The sequence below is a fragment of the Nuphar pumila genome, chromosome 7 (genome assembly GCF_984573655.1).
Source record: "Nuphar pumila chromosome 7, dmNupPumi1.hap1.1, whole genome shotgun sequence".
Classification (NCBI taxonomy): domain Eukaryota; kingdom Viridiplantae; phylum Streptophyta; class Magnoliopsida; order Nymphaeales; family Nymphaeaceae; genus Nuphar; species Nuphar pumila.
Window position 1 is genome coordinate 7906698 of NC_143255.1, and position 17372 is coordinate 7924069.

Consider the following 17372-nt stretch of genomic DNA (forward strand, 5'->3'; position numbering starts at 1 on the left):
CCAAAATGCGCAAATCGACCGAAAACCAGTTCGATACAAAATCTTACCTGATCACGACGGGAACCATCTATCTCCCTGAGAGGCCTGAGACCCAACAACGGCAAAAACAGGTTGAAGACGAAATAGATGAGAATTGCGAGCTTGGCACCACGAATACGACCTCTCATCGGTTTCGACACCCCATTTCCCGAATCTCCAACCATTTTAGCCCCTCTTTTCGGCATACCCAACTCAGAACTCGGCCAGAAACTTCATCAGCACACCACAATCAGTCAGTTGGTGGATCAATAAGGCACGAGAAGCAATACCCACAAACGTTTTCCCGTTTTTACAAGCGTGGGGTGTTGATCGGTTGCTTGAGTTGGAGTCAACACCGCAACAACAAGCACTCGGTGGAAAATTGGCGACTGTGAGAGCCCAACCGACCCTTTTTTCTCAATCGAGCAATTCCGACTGAATCAATAGTGGTAAAATAGACGCAGCATCGATCGCTCAGGACGTCAATTACTCGACGTTTCTCGAAAAAGAATGAAAGGACACCAATGAAGGATTCAGAGGCAGATGGAAAAACCAAGACGAACAATGACAAAAAACTATATTAAAAACACACGGCTCTTAGTCAAACCGACAGTAAAAAACGGCTGGCGCACTGATGATGGTTAATCAGCTTGTTACGCCTCTTACAAGGACACGACAGTATGATACGAGACAAGCGATGTGACCAGGCTCGACACATTGATAGGACACGACACGCAATTATGTTGGAATACCCGCGAAAAGCCGTATCATCGAACGGTTAGCATCGAACGATGCTTGAACGTGCGGCCGCACACCACAACGTTAAAAAAAAAAAAGGTTTTATCGGTGATCGCCACTAAATACCTGGATTTCTGTTTTTTGTTCTTTAGCGGCGGTCCTAAACACCGCCGAAAACCGTTCGTAACAAAAGAAATGCATCCTAATTTTTCTCGGGCATACGGGCGTCTCCCTTCATTGTTGTTAACTTGGGTTGTCTAAAAACAAAGTAGGGAGAATGTAAAAGTCAAGCCAATCATGTCACTAAAGCACTACGTCGCATCTGTAAAACGGGTATTACTTTTGGTATTATGTAAAAGATGCGACAAAAGTGAACCGTGTTTTTCTTCATGGCTTCTTCTTTTTTTCACAATTCAAGATGTTGCTGATGTAACCGGCATCTGGCCCAAATCCGAATCCAATAAGTCAGATTCGGTAGTCAAATCTGAATCAGACTAAAGATCGGATTTGGGTTCAGTATTGATTTTTGCAATGAAACCCCAACCCGAATCTAATTAAAATTTCAATCCGTCTAAAATCCAAACCCAATTAATAGTGGTCGAATTTGACCCTGACCCAACTCATGCTAAAACCTATAGAGTCAGGGTTTGGTGATAAATAAGGTCTGATTAGAATCCAGTTGGACCTGAAGGATCCAAATAATATATGGTGCTAGGTATGTTTAGTGAAAATTGATACCTGACTCGAGTTATGATGAAGATTCATAATTTTTCAATATAAAAAATTTTATTATTTATTGGGTATGGTCTAGGTCTGGTTCATCTAATTCTTATGGAATCCAAGTATGGTTTCTCTTATGGTGGGTCTAATTGGACCCAAACCTAGACCTAATACCATCATCTCAAATCATGTCTAAGTCTGGTTTCACTTGGGTCCGAACCAAACCTGACCCATTGACACTCCTACCGGTTAAGTGTAAATATCTGGTTTTAAGTTAGTCGGATCCGGATTCAGTTTTAACTTTTTCATCTGACTCTGAATCCGCATCTAAATCCGATGAGGTCATATCTGGTTTTATTTTACCTTTTCACATTTGAGTCCGACCCGTTGACATCTCTAGATGCTGCTGAGTGAAAGCATCATTTTTGCATAACTCTGCATTTATTTAAAGGGGTTTTTTTTTAATTGTAAAATCGATGGGGTTGAGTTCACATCTCAGCAGTTCTACATTGTTTTCAAATATTTACTATTAAAAAATTTGTGGCTTCAGGTGATTTTGTTTGATCGAAACCAATATGATGTGTTTATCATAGTTTACTTAGTAGATTTTATATATTTAGATAAGCAAGTTGGAGTTAGGTAGACCCCCACTAGTTATACAACCACACCATTTAAGGTGACATGTATTCACTGCTCTTACCAGACAAGCTGAGCCCCTTTGGTTAGTTTAATTAGTAGATAATATGCATTAGATTATGTAGTTTTCATGCACATATGTGTTTTTTCAAAAGAGTGAAGAATCAACCGTTCATATTGTGCTAAAAGTTATGATAGAATCAAATTTTTTTAGCAAATTGATTTGATCCAAAGTATGGTCTTAGTAAATTAACAATTAGGAACACATCTACACAAAAAAACATATGCAATCACATTTTTTTGGCAGGAACTAACTTGGGGCTTAATAAATGTCAGTACTGACCAGAAAATTTCTCTTATTTAAAATTTTCCCTTTCTTTTATTTCTTACATTGTTGGCATGATATATATTTGTCTACAACCTACGTGCTCTCTAATTGAAAAAACATTAGTGCAATTTGTAAACAGTTGTTAGTCATATGTAATGTCTTACGTTATACTCTATCACCATCACACATCTCACTTGTTTCAGGTGTGCATGGGCCTCACTCTCACATATCCCACTGTTTTCAAAGGAGATGTGCGGCAAGGATTGGCTATAGCTCCTGATTGACTATATTTGCTCCCACAGATTGTATCCACTCAATGTGACCTCATAAATGTATTTGTCATTGTTTATTTATTTGTAATTTTATTTATCAACATAGGTTTAAAGACTCTTGATGTGTTGTCTTTAAGCTATAATTATTAGACATAGAAACAAGTTCTTGGTGCAATGATTATTTATGCAACTTTGATCTTAGAATACAATCGAGCATTTGCTTACTCATTAAACTAGGTTTATACTCTATACTAAATGAGATCAAACTACTTGATGCGGACTACCTTGAATAACATAAAAGGGTGACTTTTGGATTCAACATCCAAATAACATCCAAAGTGGGTATCATATAAGATAACAAAGGGTTTGGGTTGGATCCTTACAGATCCAACCCCAAACCAACCTAAACCTATTCGTTTTGGGCCCCAAGCCAATATAAACCTCTCCGGTTCGGGCCCCAAACCCAACCCCCTATATTCCTTTGTTATACCCGGTTTGGATTGGATTCAGGAGGATCCAACCCAAACCAAATGGGTACCTCATACCGCTCGGGGGTTATTAATCGGTTCGTGTTGGATCCAATCCAACCCAAACCCTTTAAAACTACCACAACTCGGGGCTATAAAACCCCATCCCTTTCTTTGACTTTTCTTAATCCGGACTCCCTCCCCCCCCCCCTCTGCATTCCTCTTCTCCCTCTCACTCTCTCACCCCTCTAAGCTCTCCCCTCTCTTTGCCCGTCGCCGGTGACGCACCTCGGTCAGAGGCAGCTCTCCTCCCCCATCTCGCTACACTTCCCCCTCTTTCTTTCTTCAGAGCACCATCGAGGTGAGGCCCTCTCCCCCCCTCATCTTCCTCTTCTCCTCCTTCCTAAATTTGCCGAAGAACCAGAACCACCAGTAGCCGTGGCTCTAGCTCACTGGGAGAGAGGGTGTCTGACACCCTCTTCTCCCCATATTTCGGTCAGACGGAGGCAGAGCTCCACCGCTCACCTCCGCCTCTCTCCTATTTTGCCTAGCAACACCACCTTGTTGGTGGTGTTGCCCGGCACCTGCTACGGCGATGCTCCTCCACCGCCTCCTCTCCTTCCTCCTTTTTTCTACTTTCTAGTTAGTGTCTGGCGCCATCACTCCACTGTGCCTCGTGCGCAATGGAGTGAGGCCACCTGAGATCCGAGGTGACTTGGATCTCTGCTGGACTAGGCTCGACATAGTTAAGCCCTCCAGCACCCCTCTGATGCAGGAAGGTCTGGCTAGAGGCCACCCGAGTCCCAGGGTGGCTGCAAAACTCGCGGTTGGACTGGGCTCGACCTAGTCGATCCGTCCAAACCCGCCCCCTTTGACTCAAGGGCTGGCCGAAGGCCAACCGAACCCCTGGTAAGCCATTTTTGGAGCTCGGCTCGATCTCTTGAGCCCCAGTCAAGCCAGGCACCCCCCTCTCTTGGTTTATGAGCTCAGCTTGAGCTCCCCCTCCCCCTCCCCCTCCCCCTCTTTTGCTATAGGAGTTGTTGAGCTCCAGCCGAGCTGATCCCTCCCGTTTCCCTTTTTGCGTGGCTCGATTGGGGGCCCAACTGAGCCTTTCCCTGTTAAGCCTCCAAGCTGAGCCTAGCTCGGTTCACTCCTAACCGAGCCACTTCGGTCCATAACCAACCGAGCCAAGCTTGGTCTGATCTCAATCGAGTCAAACTCGATTCGTTTCTTAACCGAGCCAACTCGATTAGCCAAAATCGAGCTCGGTTCATCTCAGCCACGATGAGCCCAACTCGGTCCTGTTAACTCGAACTCTATTCTGGTTCAACCCCTGTGCCGTCGTAATCGCTACCTCCATCAAAATGTATTTTTAACCATCACTCTTGTCGTAGTTTCAAAAAATTACCTGAGCCCTTCAAACACATGCATCAACACATTCTCGTACCTCTGACACTAATATTGAGACACATGCAAACTGTCACCTATGCTCAGACTTAGCAAAGGATTGCATGTTTTTTGAGGTAGGGAAATACATGTGATGAGTGTATTTATACGATCTTGATATAGGTATTACATATATAAAAATATGTTTATATATATATTTATATATGTATATGTATATATGTATGGTTTATTTATATTTATGCAGACACTGCTTTAAATTATGCATGCATATATTTATATACACAGTTTTGTGTATACTTGCCTTATTTAAAATTACGCTGGCATTTATTTACGATGACATTTATGCAAATGCTATTTTCTTTAAATTACTCATGTATTTATTTACTTAAGCAGTTTTGTGTGTGCTTACTTTATTAAATTATACGTGATTTATTTATGTACACCGTCTTTAATATGTGTACACATGCTTTAATTCTCTTTTCAAAAAGCACATGTGCATGATTTTATGCTTGCATGCATCAAACATTAACAATTATCAAACTTTATGAAACATTAATCCCTGTGGTTCAAACATTAAAATATTGTTAAAAAAGAATAAGTTCAATATGTTTCAAAAATACACAATTGAGTCTATTTTTGAATGGGCAGATGCGAAACTTTGATTATGTGGACTCCGATTGCACGTATATCAAGTTTTATGATATGCATATGGAAACAACATAGATCTACCTCGACTTGAGGATCAAGATATCGTTCTTGATAATAATAATTTCTACAAATACAAAAGCATTGATCTTTTCTAAAATTTGGGTTGATTATCATCACTGTGTACTATAAAACATACAAGACATGCCCATGTAATGAAGAATGAGTCAAGGTTTATAGCAAACCTTGTAGTGCAACAATACACTATCCTATGATAAAATCACATGCAAATTCAAAGATTGCCTTCATAGGCAAGATGTTCGATTGGTTTCAAGATCAGAGCATGGTGAATGAGTTATAATAATAACAAATTTGAGAACCTACGCAAAATGGGTAGATAATGCTAACCCGAGCAAGGCATATACTAATGTGGTAAGACTCTTTAACAATAGATGACAAAATAACCCATTCACACATAATGTTTATCTTGAGAGGATATGAGGTACAAGCTTTGATGGACAAATTGTTAACAATTATATTGTACAAGTGGCAATGAGTTGGTGCCCCCAATCATTGGAGTTAAGGGACAAGGCTACCAATTATTGTCCTAGGTGGTAGATCACACAACTTTTGCAAAAATTAAGATTCATCTTCATTTTTCTCGACATCTGAAGAATTTTCTCTCACTAATTATACCATTCCCTTTAGATCAAATTTAGTTCATCATTCATGGTACTAATTTACATGAAATAACAAACCCCCTGAATGGTCTTAGTCTGTATCAACGATTTAGTCTTGTGAGTACCTATAAAACCCACTAAAAAAATTTATGCCGGACACGTGCCGATGTTGGTCCGACGTGTCGGACCCAGATCTGAGCCTGATTCGGACCCAGATTCGAGCCTGACCCAGATTCAGCTTCTCGAAGGATCGAGAGCATGCGTCTTTAAAAGACGCAGGCCTTCTAGCGAAGGGCAAAAGCCCTCACTCTTTTCTCTCTCCTCACCTCCTCCCGTCATCTCTCGTTCTTTGAGCAGTCGTAAACGATTGAAGCCGTCGGCCACCCCTCCGAGCACCACCACCTTATCCGTCTTCTCTGCTGCCATCGACGACCATCGACCGTCGATGACCCCTCCGTCACCACTTCACTCTCACCCTCTTTGAACTCTTCAACCGCTCAACCCTGTTACCTTCTTCGTCTTCTTCTACATTTGTATGGTAACGCCAGAGCTATCACCACCGACCTCCTCCTCAGGTAACCTCTCTCTCTCTCTCTCTCTCTCTCTCTCTCTCTCTCTCTCTCTCTCTCTCTCTCTCTCTCTCTCTCTCTCTCTCTCTCTCTCTCTCTCTCTCTCTCTCTTCTTGTCGTCCAACCGGTAGGGGGCGGAGCCCCCTGCCGTTGTCTCTTGTCGGCAAGGGGACACTACCCCCTGCCTCTCTTTTCGTCTGGTCGGCAGGTGGAAGAGCCCCTGCCTTTCTTTTCGCTCAGCTGGCAGAGGGATCCACCCCCTTGTCGCTGCTTCTTCTCGGCAAAGGGCAGAGCCCCTGCCTTTGTTTTTGTTCAGTCGGCAGGGGGCTCTGCCCTCTGCTACTGTTTCTTTTCAGCATAGGGGAAGGACCCCTGCCCTTGTTTTCTCTGGCCGGCAGGGGGCTCCGCCCCCTGCCGCTATCTCTTATCGTCAAGTAGGGAGGGCGGAGCCCCAGACTATGTTTTTCTTCAGCTGGCTGGGGGCTTCACCCACTGTCGTTGTTCTTTTCGTCAGGCAGGGCGGGGCGGAGCCCCCTGCCTATGTCTTTTTCTCTGGCCGACAGAAGGCTTCGCCCCCTACCATTGTGTTTTCTTTTGTCCGGCAAGGGGCACAGGGGGTTCTGCCCTCTGCCTTTGTCCCTTTTTGTCGAGCAGGCAGGGGGGAGCCCTCTGCCTCTTCGTTTTTTCTTCCGGGAGGGGAGGGGGGGGGAGGGGGTAGAACCCCCTACCTATCTTTCTCTTTTCGCCCTGTGGGCGCAGTGGTAGGGTTGGGCCCTTCCCTGTTTCCCTATTTCTTGTGGGAGAAGGGTCGAGACCTCCCTGTGTTCCTCCTTTGTGGGGGAGGGGTCGGGTTTCTCTTCTTCTTTTTTCTTTCTTTCTTTCAATTTTGCCTGGCAGACAAAGGCCAAGCCTCTGTCTCTGCTTTTTTTGTAGACAGAGGCAGAGCCCCTTCCTTTGTGCCTTCTGTAGGGTTGCTAGAGGGCTGAGCTCCCTAGTCCTCTTTATCGTTCGGGTAAGCAGGGAGATGGGCTCTCTGCCTCCACCACGGCTTGCAATATGCTGTCAGCAAGGCCCTGCCAAGGGACTTTTGTTGTTCTAGCAGGTAGGGAACCCAAGGCTCCCTGCCTTGTTGCCTCTGTTGTTTTTCTGCAGGGAGCTGAGCTCCCTGCCTACCCTCATATCGGGGTCTACTACTACTGCAGGTCTTACCAGACCCACTTCTTATTTTTGCATACTAATAGCTTTATGCTTCTAGGTTCCACGATGGAGCACGCTTGTGCTCCATGGCCCAAGGTCATTTGCACCTACGCCCACAGGCGTACAAGAACCTGCAACCTCTCAAGGTAGGTGAAAGTTGCGTAAAAGGACCTTAAATGAACAGAACTAAAATAAATAAAAGATAATTAAAGAAGAGGCCAATTATATATATATATATATATATATATATATATATATATATATATATACGTATAAGTATATATGTATGTCTTTTAACTCAAGAATGCAGTTTCACAATCCTTGTTCTTTTTACTTTTCTGCATTTTTTTTCTGTTGCTGTCGCGCTTTATGTGCCCAGGCTTTTAATTTTTGTCTTTACTTTTCTGCACTTTCGTTAATATTGCCCTGCGTTTTATGCGTCATGGTTATTTACTTACCGCCTTTAATTCAGTACTTTCTTTTCTGTTGCCCCGCGCTTTATGCGCCATGACTATTTACTTTTCGCCTTTAATTCAATATTTTCTTTTCTGTTGCCCCACACTTTATGCGCCATGGCTATTTACTTTCCGCCTTTAATTTAATATTTTCCGTTCTGATGCTCCGCGCTTTATGCGCCATGGCTATTCACTTTTCGCTTTTAATTCAACACTTTTCTTTTCTGTTGTCCTGGGCTTTATGCGCCATGGCTATTTACTCTTCGCTTTTATTGGAGTATTTTTTTTTTCTGTTGCCTTGCACTTTATGCGCCCAAGCTTTGTTTCCTGTTTTACTTGCTTATATTTATGCTCATGCCTTTAGTTAATGTTGTACTTTCTTTCGTTATATATTGTTATTCTATCCTTGTGTTGGCTACTTTTAGGCTTTGACCACTCGAGATGCAAGAATTTTGCCTCTTATGATTTCTTATAGGATAAACCTTGCAAGATGCGAGTGTATGCGTACCAAGGTTCACTTCTTTCAAGAAGATACAAAATTGGGTACCGATGTGCCGATCTCAAGAAATTATGTTCTACAAGGACTTTGGATTTTCTTGAGAATGCATACAAGATTGAACTTGTTTTGGATGCTTTTGAGTAGCCCTTGGCTATCATCGTAGTCACATCCTTTGACAGTGATGTGTGATACTACGATGAGTAGCGCGAGAGGTTGATAAACCTCATGGTGTGCAATAAGGCACAATTATGAAAAATCACTAAATGATGACTATGCGCCTTCATAAGTGAGATGCTCGAGTGGGCCTAATGGACCAAAGCATATAGAATGGGGCGATGATTAAAGAAACCCCCATCATGCCCGTTTGACACGGTTCATTAAGATAGAGGATGAATGGTACAAAAACTTCGATAGACAATTCATTATTGGTTATTTTGGGTAAATGACTCAGCTTCCTCAATCATCGAAGTTAGGGAAAATGGGCTACTATAATTATCCTAGGTGGTAGTTGTCTGACAACTCTGCAGAAGTTGGATGTATCCATAGGCCTTTGTATGCCTTTGGAGACTTACTCTCTTGGTCATTGGCCGTCCTCTTAAGAGCAGACTCAGTCAGTCATTCAGGGTAACATAATGAACCCCTGAATTGATCTCGGTTGCTTTTACATTTTGTGCCTTGTGCGTACCCACAATGACCAGCTAATAATCAGAACAAAATATAATCTGCTCACAATACAGTTAGATTTGCACTTTGGTGATGTTACGATAGTTCATTGCTATTGAGCTTGGTTACCTGCTTTACCTTACTATTTGTGATAGTTAATGGTATGCATGTATAGTTTTGTTATAACTGCTTGTGGCTAGTTACTTGTTCTCCGCCTGTGAAATCAATTTAGCATGATATCTGTTTGCATAATTATGAACATGATTTATATTAGTTGATGTTATTTTTGTTCTTTTTTGCGCACCTACCAGTTTTTTGTAAAACTGACCCATTTTATGAGTGCAGGTGACTAGTAGCTTCTCTATACAGTCGGTGGTGCGGTGAAACATGGATTGAGGCCTCACTCTTCTTTCTGGCGTCATGGCTCCTTATTTTGGGCTTTGTACTTTTGCTTTCAGGGAAAGAAAACTCCTAACTTAGTACAGACAAAAATGCTTATAAGTAAAATATACCTTTTGCCCACTAACTGTTTTGCTACAAATGTTTTTGCTGGATTTTTGTGCTAACATGCTCAGAAGTATCAACTTGTTTTCTTTTTAAAAGAAAATCCACTTTTGCTAAATTTTTTATTTAAAAGCTCTGAGTTTTGAAAGAATTTCATTAAATATTTTTGTAATTACAAGTTGAAATTTTGAGGCATTACAGTACCACATATATGTTAATATCAAAACAAGGTCTTGATATTCACACTGCTTATTGAAATAAAAATGATACCTTACTTGTATAAATTTATACAGATCGTTTAGTTGTATGTGTTACAATGTTATTGAAATATGCTTAATATGTATATTAGTTTTGTACAACTATATAACATCATTGTACCTACCAGGCTTTCATGAGTTTGGCCCTTTTTATGAGATCCAAGTAATGAATAGACAACTGCTACCGGCAATGGCGCAATGACGCGATGATGTTAAGAATTCATTTTCTTTGTTATTCGCTCTTGAGTATATTTTGACATTTTATATATGATTTTTTTGTATAAAACTATTTCTATCTAAAACTTTGGTTTGAATCATTATAGATTTGAATGATTTTGCAAAAATGCAAACCTAAATCTGAGACATTTAGGAAGTCAGCTCATTTGCTAAATATTTTGCCTATAACCCTCCCTGGGTTCGCTAACTTGATCTTTTTCGAATAAATATTTCATTATACTATCGTTTTAACTCTGAAAAAGAATTAACTACAAAATTTAATTTTTTTTCTAAATTTTCCTTACACTTACTCTTTTGGTAGCTTGGAAACCAACCTAACTCATCCACCAACCAAGATTTCTGGTCTTTTGCTTGGCAAGCATCTGTCTCTTTAAAGATAGAGAAGGGTATAACTGCCCAAGGTTCGCTAACTTGATCTTTTCAAATAAATATTTCATTGTACTATCATTTTAACTCTGAAAAAGAATTAACTACAAAATTTTATTTTTTTTTCTAAATTTTACTTACACTTACTCTTTTGGTAGCTTGGAAACCAACCTAACTCATCCACCAACCAAGATTTCTGGTCTTTTGCTTGGCAAGCATCTGTCTCTCTAAAGACAGAGAAGGGTATAGCTGCCTATGGCTCGCCTTTGGCAGCCTACGCCGAGTGAAGGGGGGAAGGGTTCTAAGTTATTTTTCTTAAATCTGACAAACACAGATGTGTTTGACATGATCGATTTGCTAAGAAACAACACTTGGATCATATTTCTTCAATAAAAAAATATAAATTTTTAAGTTTTGAATATTTATGATATTTTTATACAAATTTTATACCATTGATGTTCAAACCTTATAAAAACCTATCTGTGTGTCGAAATTGAATTAATTCCATAAAATAAAACATGAATACATTTGTATGATCAGATTCAAGAAAAACATTAAAGGCAATTACTCTCTCTCTCTCTCTCTCTCTCTATATATATATATATATATATATATATATATATATATATATATATATATATATATATATATATATATATATATATATATATATATATATATATATATATGAGAGATAATAAGTTTTTTGGTTTTTCTATTTTTTTCACGATTTCGATTGCTTTGTTCTATATGTAAAGAGCTTGATTTCAATTATTTGTTTGGGTGGATCCAGTTTTGTCACGTATAATTTGTACTTGGCCCACAAGGTGTTCACTTAGGGATGCAAACAGGGAAACAACTAAATATATAAAAAGTTGAATCCTGATTAGTCAAATATTCGGGATTTGAAAATTTTGGATTCTATCCATTTACATCCTTAGCTCCACTGATCTAGTGAGGGCAACACGTGAATGTCACCTATCTGTAGGGTCTCACAAAATTAGAACCCATGGTGCTCAGTCCTTGCTGTGAGGCCAAAGATGAGTGTACTATCTAGTGAGAACTTTACACCAATGAGCTTGTGAGTAGGGCTCGCAAATGAGGTTCAGGCTCACTTTATTTATCAATGGATGTTGCAAACAGGAAATAAGAAGGGGGGGTTATTTTAAGTAAGAAGAAATTAAAAAAAGTTGTACTTTTAGCTTGATTTGATATTAAAAAAAATTAACGATTTTTTCCATATGAGAACATTTAATGCTATTGCTTTCAAGTCTTATCACCTCTGCAGTGAGACTTCACTTATTAACTTTTCACCTCTTTCTCTCTCTCACAACACCAACAATTCAAAATACACCCCACCTTTTATTTTTCCTCTCTAAATGGTCGCCCATCTGGCAATGACCCTTTAGTGTAAAATTGAATTTAATCATTTTAAACGGGTTGCGGGTTGACAACCTCATTTGGGGGTTTTAAATATTTAAAACGGGTTACGAGTTTTAAATATTTAAAAGTGTCATGTATATTTAAAACGAGTCGACATGATTACCAGTTTGGATTACAACCGGGTTGCGAATTTAATTATCCCAAAAAACCATTTTAAATATAAATGGGTTGCGGGTTCGTGTAAACGGGTTGACCCATCTGCCTAACCCATTTATTAAACGGGTCAAACGGGTTGGCATACCCCTAAAACGAACACCACCCGTTTAATAAGCGGGTTAGGTGAATCGACCCGTTTACGACAAGAATCCATTTACGATATGAACCCGTTTAAGCCAAACCCTAACCCGGCTAACAAGGGGGTTGGGGAGTTGGGTCAGATTTTGCCACCCCTACTAGAGACCACCACCGGAAACGGAAGGGATCGAGGAGGAATGATTCTGGGAATCTGGAGGCAGGTGGGGGCCCATGTATCACCTTAGTGACGGACGGGACTACGTAAGCATTCGGCCGTGAGTTGAGAGACAGTCAAATGCCCATCACCACCGTCGGTTTCACAATCCAACGTTCAGACCCCGTTGTCTTACGGTGAACACATACGGCGGAATTCGTTTTAACATCCCGACTCCCGAGAGAGAAGAATGCGGTGAAGGAGTAAAAGAAGGCGTTGGCGTTGTCTCCTTCCCATTCCTCGAAAGCGAGATAAAGGAGCGCGCACGCAGTCACACAGAGGGTCGATCGATCGATCAGATGGCGAAGAGGAGCGTGGGGGATCTGAGGGAGGAGGATCTGAGGGGGAAGAGGGTGTTCGTGAGGGTGGATCTCAACGTCCCACTGGATGATAACCAAAGGATCACGGACGACACCAGGGTGAGGGCCTCCGTCCCGACCATCAAGTACCTCATCGATCGTGGTGCCAAGGTCATCCTTGCGAGCCATCTGGTAAATCCATTTCCTTCTTCCTCTCTGATTCTGAAACGGCTTTTCTCTTCTTGGATGATCCTTGATGGTTGAACCAGTTCCCAATCGGTCTGGTTAGTAAAGAGAGCGAGAGAGAGAGAGAGAGAGAGAGAGAGAGAGAGAGAGAGAGAGAGAGAGAGAGAGAGAGAGAGAGAGAGAGTAGTGATCTAAGCGGTATTTTGAACGTCATTAATTGCATGCTATTGCTTGCCCATCTGTATGTGTGATGAAATCCCCTTCATTCGTGAATCTGAAACGGTTTTTCTCTTCTTTGAGGACTGTTGACTGTTGAGCCAGTTTTTAATCGGTCTGGTCGTTAGAGAGAATAGCGGTCTAAGCGGTGTTTCGAACATCGATGCATGCTATTGCTAGCGAGTATGAACTTTTATGAGATCTGGAGTTACGCGATCTTCGATCGCTTGTATCTCTGTCCCAACACCTTATCATCCAAATGATTGCGGCGTCATTTTTAGAAATGCACAGCGAGCATCGGTTCTTATGATTGAGTGTAAAACGCTGTGGGCTTGTGTATAGTTTATAAACATCTTATTTTTGTTCCGAAAGTTTTTGTTTGATTGATATCGTGAGATGCATGTGAGCGGAGGATGGAGTTTTATCTGGAATGTGCTTATGCACCAATCTATGCCTGAGTGTCTTTCGCAGAAAAATTTAGAACTGAATTGGATTGCTAATTGGTCATTCGATGTCGGAGTTTTGTGTGAGCTTGCTGTTTGAATAGGCAAAAGCCCCTTCTTTTAAGCCTAAATCTGATGGGCGTGCTGCTGTGTTCCATTGATTTCCATTCCTTTTCATAACGAAAATCAAACAGGAAACTTGAAATTTCTGTTCGATATGGTTGAAGATGATCCTAATGATAAAAAAATTAGTAGGCTTTAGAGCAACTGCGAAGAGGTTATTTAACCAGCCAGAGTTCAGTTCAGGCAGAGTATATGCCTATCTGAAGCTTTCACAACTCAGTCATGTATGATGAAATTATCTGAGATTTGATCTTTTTCTAATTTTGTCTCTAACACACTAGAGAGGAAATAAATAGAAGATGTGTTCCAAAGAGATCCAGAAACAGAAAAGAAAGGGATCAAACAGAGGAACTCCGGAGCACTTAGTGATCTCAACTTTGTCTATCTCAATGGCTAGTTTCAACGAATCATTTGGGTGGAAGAAGATTCGGTAAACACTTATTTATAATATCACTTATCAAGCTACTCCTCAATGTGCCCTTGGGGAATACATCTTTGCAAGTAGTGGCCAACCACGTTAAAAGCTGATTAGTTTTGTAAGCTTTTGTGGCTATAACATTCGGGATTGCTTTCTCATTTTCTATGTGGGGATTAGTCATTGGTCAAGTGGGATCTTCAGAGATGTATGTCTATTAAATGATTAATATTTTCTAATAATCTCATGTGAAAATTCAATAAATATCTATAGGTAGAAAACTGGTTCTTTGCCTAATTACAACTTTTGGCAACCCACGATACTTCTGAAAATAGGTAAATTGCTTCTTGATATGGCTTTCAGAGTTTCCAAATTGATAAACACCGTCTTTCATACTCTTTGTTTATTAATCCGCACTTACTATTAGTGGCTATCAGATTATCCTTTTTTTCTTTTATTTGTTATGGACTGTAAGTTGATATTTAGAGATGATTGTTGTTGTGAATTATACGATGATATTCACAGAGATGGTAAATGGTTTTTATTCCTCTTGAAGGCTTCTGCTGCTGCTTGTGTTGATATCAGATAATTTTGCTTATGTGTTTTCCTTCCACTTTCTTCTGCACAAAGTAGTAATACTAGTTGTTCATGGATTAACAAGAGTTTTTGCTGTATAGGGACGTCCAAAGGGTGTTACACCCAAGTACAGCTTGAGCCCTCTTGTTCCAAGGTTATCTGAACTTCTTGGTATCCAAGTAGGTTTCTATGTCAAGATAAACTCATTTGCTGTTTTTTCATATTTTCGAAACAAAAAAATTTCAATTTGTTGATTAATGTGTTACCATATCACAGGTTGAAAAAGCTGATGACTGCATTGGTGAGGAGGTTGTGAAGAAAGTGGCTTTGCTTCCAGATGGAGGTGTTTTACTTCTTGAGAATGTTAGGTTCTACAAGGAGGAAGAAAAGAATAACCCTGAGTTCGCGAAAAAGCTAGCTTCACTGGCGGACCTTTATGTAAATGATGCATTTGGTACAGCGCACAGGGCACATGCTTCAACGGAGGGGGTCGCCAAGTATTTGAAACCTTCTGTTGCTGGGTTTCTCATGCAAAAGGTAAATTTGATCATTTCGCTGATCATGTTGCACGTATAATGATTATTGAAGTTGTAAAAAACTATGGAAGATGGTTTCCAATTCCTTGATAATGCATCATTGTATAGGCATTATGTGCATTACCTGTTCTCCCCTAATAATAGTGAAATTTGTACTTGTTTTCACCAAAACTGTATTCTTGCGAAGGGCGTGCATGGATCAGTGTTTTTGCATTTTTTCTTTTCCATTGAACAAGTTATTGTTGTAACGTCGCTGTTAAAATTATGTCTCCAGGAATTGGATTATCTTGTTGGTGCTATTTCAAATCCCAAAAGGCCATTTGCTGCTATAGTTGGTGGTTCAAAGGTATCGTCAAAGATTGGTGTGATCGAGTCTTTGCTTGAGAAGGTCGATATCCTTGTTCTTGGTGGAGGAATGATCTTCACCTTCTATAAGGCACAAGGTTTCTCTGTGGGATCATCTCTTGTTGAGGAAGATAAGCTTGGCCTTGCAACATCACTTCTCGAGAAAGCAAAGGCCAAAGGAGTGTCTCTTCTATTACCTACCGATGTCGTCATAGCTGACAAATTTGCTGCTGATGCAGAGAGCAAGGTTTGTGCTACTTTTTCTCTATCTGCAGCTCTGATGCATTAGAAACTATGGTTACCCACAAAATTTTTTTGTCACGTGATGCAGATTGTTGCAGCTTCTGCAATACCTGATGGTTGGATGGGGCTTGACGTTGGGCCGGATTCAGTCAAGTCATTCAGCGAAGTATTGGAGACTAGCAAAACAGTGATATGGAATGGTCCCATGGGAGTTTTTGAGTTTGAGAAATTTGCAGTTGGTACAGAGGTATCTTAATTTGTACTAAACTAAATATTCCTTGCATGTTGGTTCCTTCTTGTGCATCTTTGAGATACACATACCTCTAAGGACACCATTTCTTTGTACAACTAATAATTTTATTAATATGATTGTTATTTTAGGCCATTGCTAAGAAGCTTGCCGAGCTAACCGCAAAGGATGTAACAACAATCATAGGTGGTGGGGACTCGGTTGCTGCCGTTGAGAAGGCAGGGCTTGCGGATAAAATGAGCCACATCTCCACTGGTGGTGGTGCTAGCTTGGAGTTGTTGGAGGGAAAGGTACTTCCAGGAGTTCTTGCCCTTGATGATGCGACCTCTTCAGCTATCTGATCGCTTCAGACAGAGTCAAGAGATGAGTGTTGTGGTAGCATAAACAATCTTTGGACGTTTTTCATTTATCAGACCGAATAAGCTTCAGCTTTATTTGGCTAATTTTGCTGCTTTGAGTCCAGCACCTTTCGTTGTTATGAATAAAGATCACCGTACAGTATAATCTGTGTCTGTGTGTGTTTTGATTTCTTTGCCACTTGTTTGTTTAGTTTGAGTAATAAACTGGTAGTTTCCTGCCCTGAAGATTTGTTATGTATTTCCTTAGATGCTTGATTAGTTAACACATTTCCCATGTTTTCGGTGGTGATTGTTTTTGTTGTTTCGATTATCCAGCATGTGGAAGCCTATGCTGTTTTTTCTGGGTTTGAAAATTGTGGGTTTTTTTTTTCGACAAAGGTTAGTCTGACCCCTACCAGTTATACAACCATACCATTTGGGATTTAAACTTGCAACGTCCCAACACAAGGTGACGTGCACTAACTGCTCCTGCCAGACAAGCGGAGCCCCCGTTGGTAAAATTGTGGTGTTTTTGATGTAGAAAAAGAGCAGATATACCTCATATGGTTGTTGATACCTGTATCTTTTACACATTTTTGAAAAAAATTATTTGGTTCTTTGATGTAAAAGTATGGTGCAAGTATATACTATGTATATGCCAAAAAACCACTCGTTTAATTTTGGTATCTAACAGAAAAGATAGATCTGTGCTGCCTACGAATAGCACAGATCTTCACACGTGGCCCTCACCCCAACTACTGCAGTAAACTTCAAGGTGCATTTGATATGCTGGCCGGTCCCCCCTGCTCGGGTGCTGTCCTGCGTTTGATACATTGCCCTTGTCAGGACAAAC

At 40.6% G+C, this 17372-nt stretch overlaps 2 protein-coding genes across 4 annotated transcripts in view; one reads left to right on the forward strand and one right to left on the reverse strand.

The window, feature by feature from the left end:
• LOC149831027 (transmembrane E3 ubiquitin-protein ligase FLY1-like) overlaps positions 1-587 on the reverse strand; it is a 92049-nt gene extending 91462 nt beyond the window's left edge. For 2 of the 3 annotated variants that reach the window (XM_090013617.1, XM_090013616.1), the window contains exon 1: positions 48-587. In XM_090013617.1, the coding sequence (XP_089869743.1) occupies positions 48-224 (177 nt within the window). In that variant the 5' untranslated portion in view covers positions 225-587. The remainder of the gene's footprint in view (positions 1-47) is intronic. The other variant, XM_090013618.1, reaches the window with a different exon arrangement.
• Positions 588-12743: 12156 nt separating this feature from the next.
• LOC149831028 (phosphoglycerate kinase, cytosolic) lies at positions 12744-16761 on the forward strand. The gene is made up of 6 exons (XM_090013619.1): positions 12744-13040; positions 14909-14986; positions 15084-15344; positions 15618-15935; positions 16020-16178; positions 16313-16761. The coding sequence occupies exons 1-6, from the start codon at positions 12849-12851 to the stop codon at positions 16520-16522; spliced, it is 1218 nt and encodes a 405-aa protein (XP_089869745.1). The 5' UTR covers positions 12744-12848; the 3' UTR covers positions 16523-16761.
• The last annotated feature ends 611 nt before the right edge of the window (positions 16762-17372 follow it).

Coding starts and splice junctions, on each gene's coding strand:
- LOC149831028 (XM_090013619.1), top strand. CDS start 12,849: ATGGCGAAGAGGAGCGTGGGGGATCTGAGGGAGGAGGATCTGAGGGGG. Junction 13,041..14,908: donor TCATCCTTGCGAGCCATCTG/GTAAATCCATTT, acceptor TTTGCTGTATAG/GGACGTCCAAAGGGTGTTAC. Junction 14,987..15,083: donor CTGAACTTCTTGGTATCCAA/GTAGGTTTCTAT, acceptor ACCATATCACAG/GTTGAAAAAGCTGATGACTG.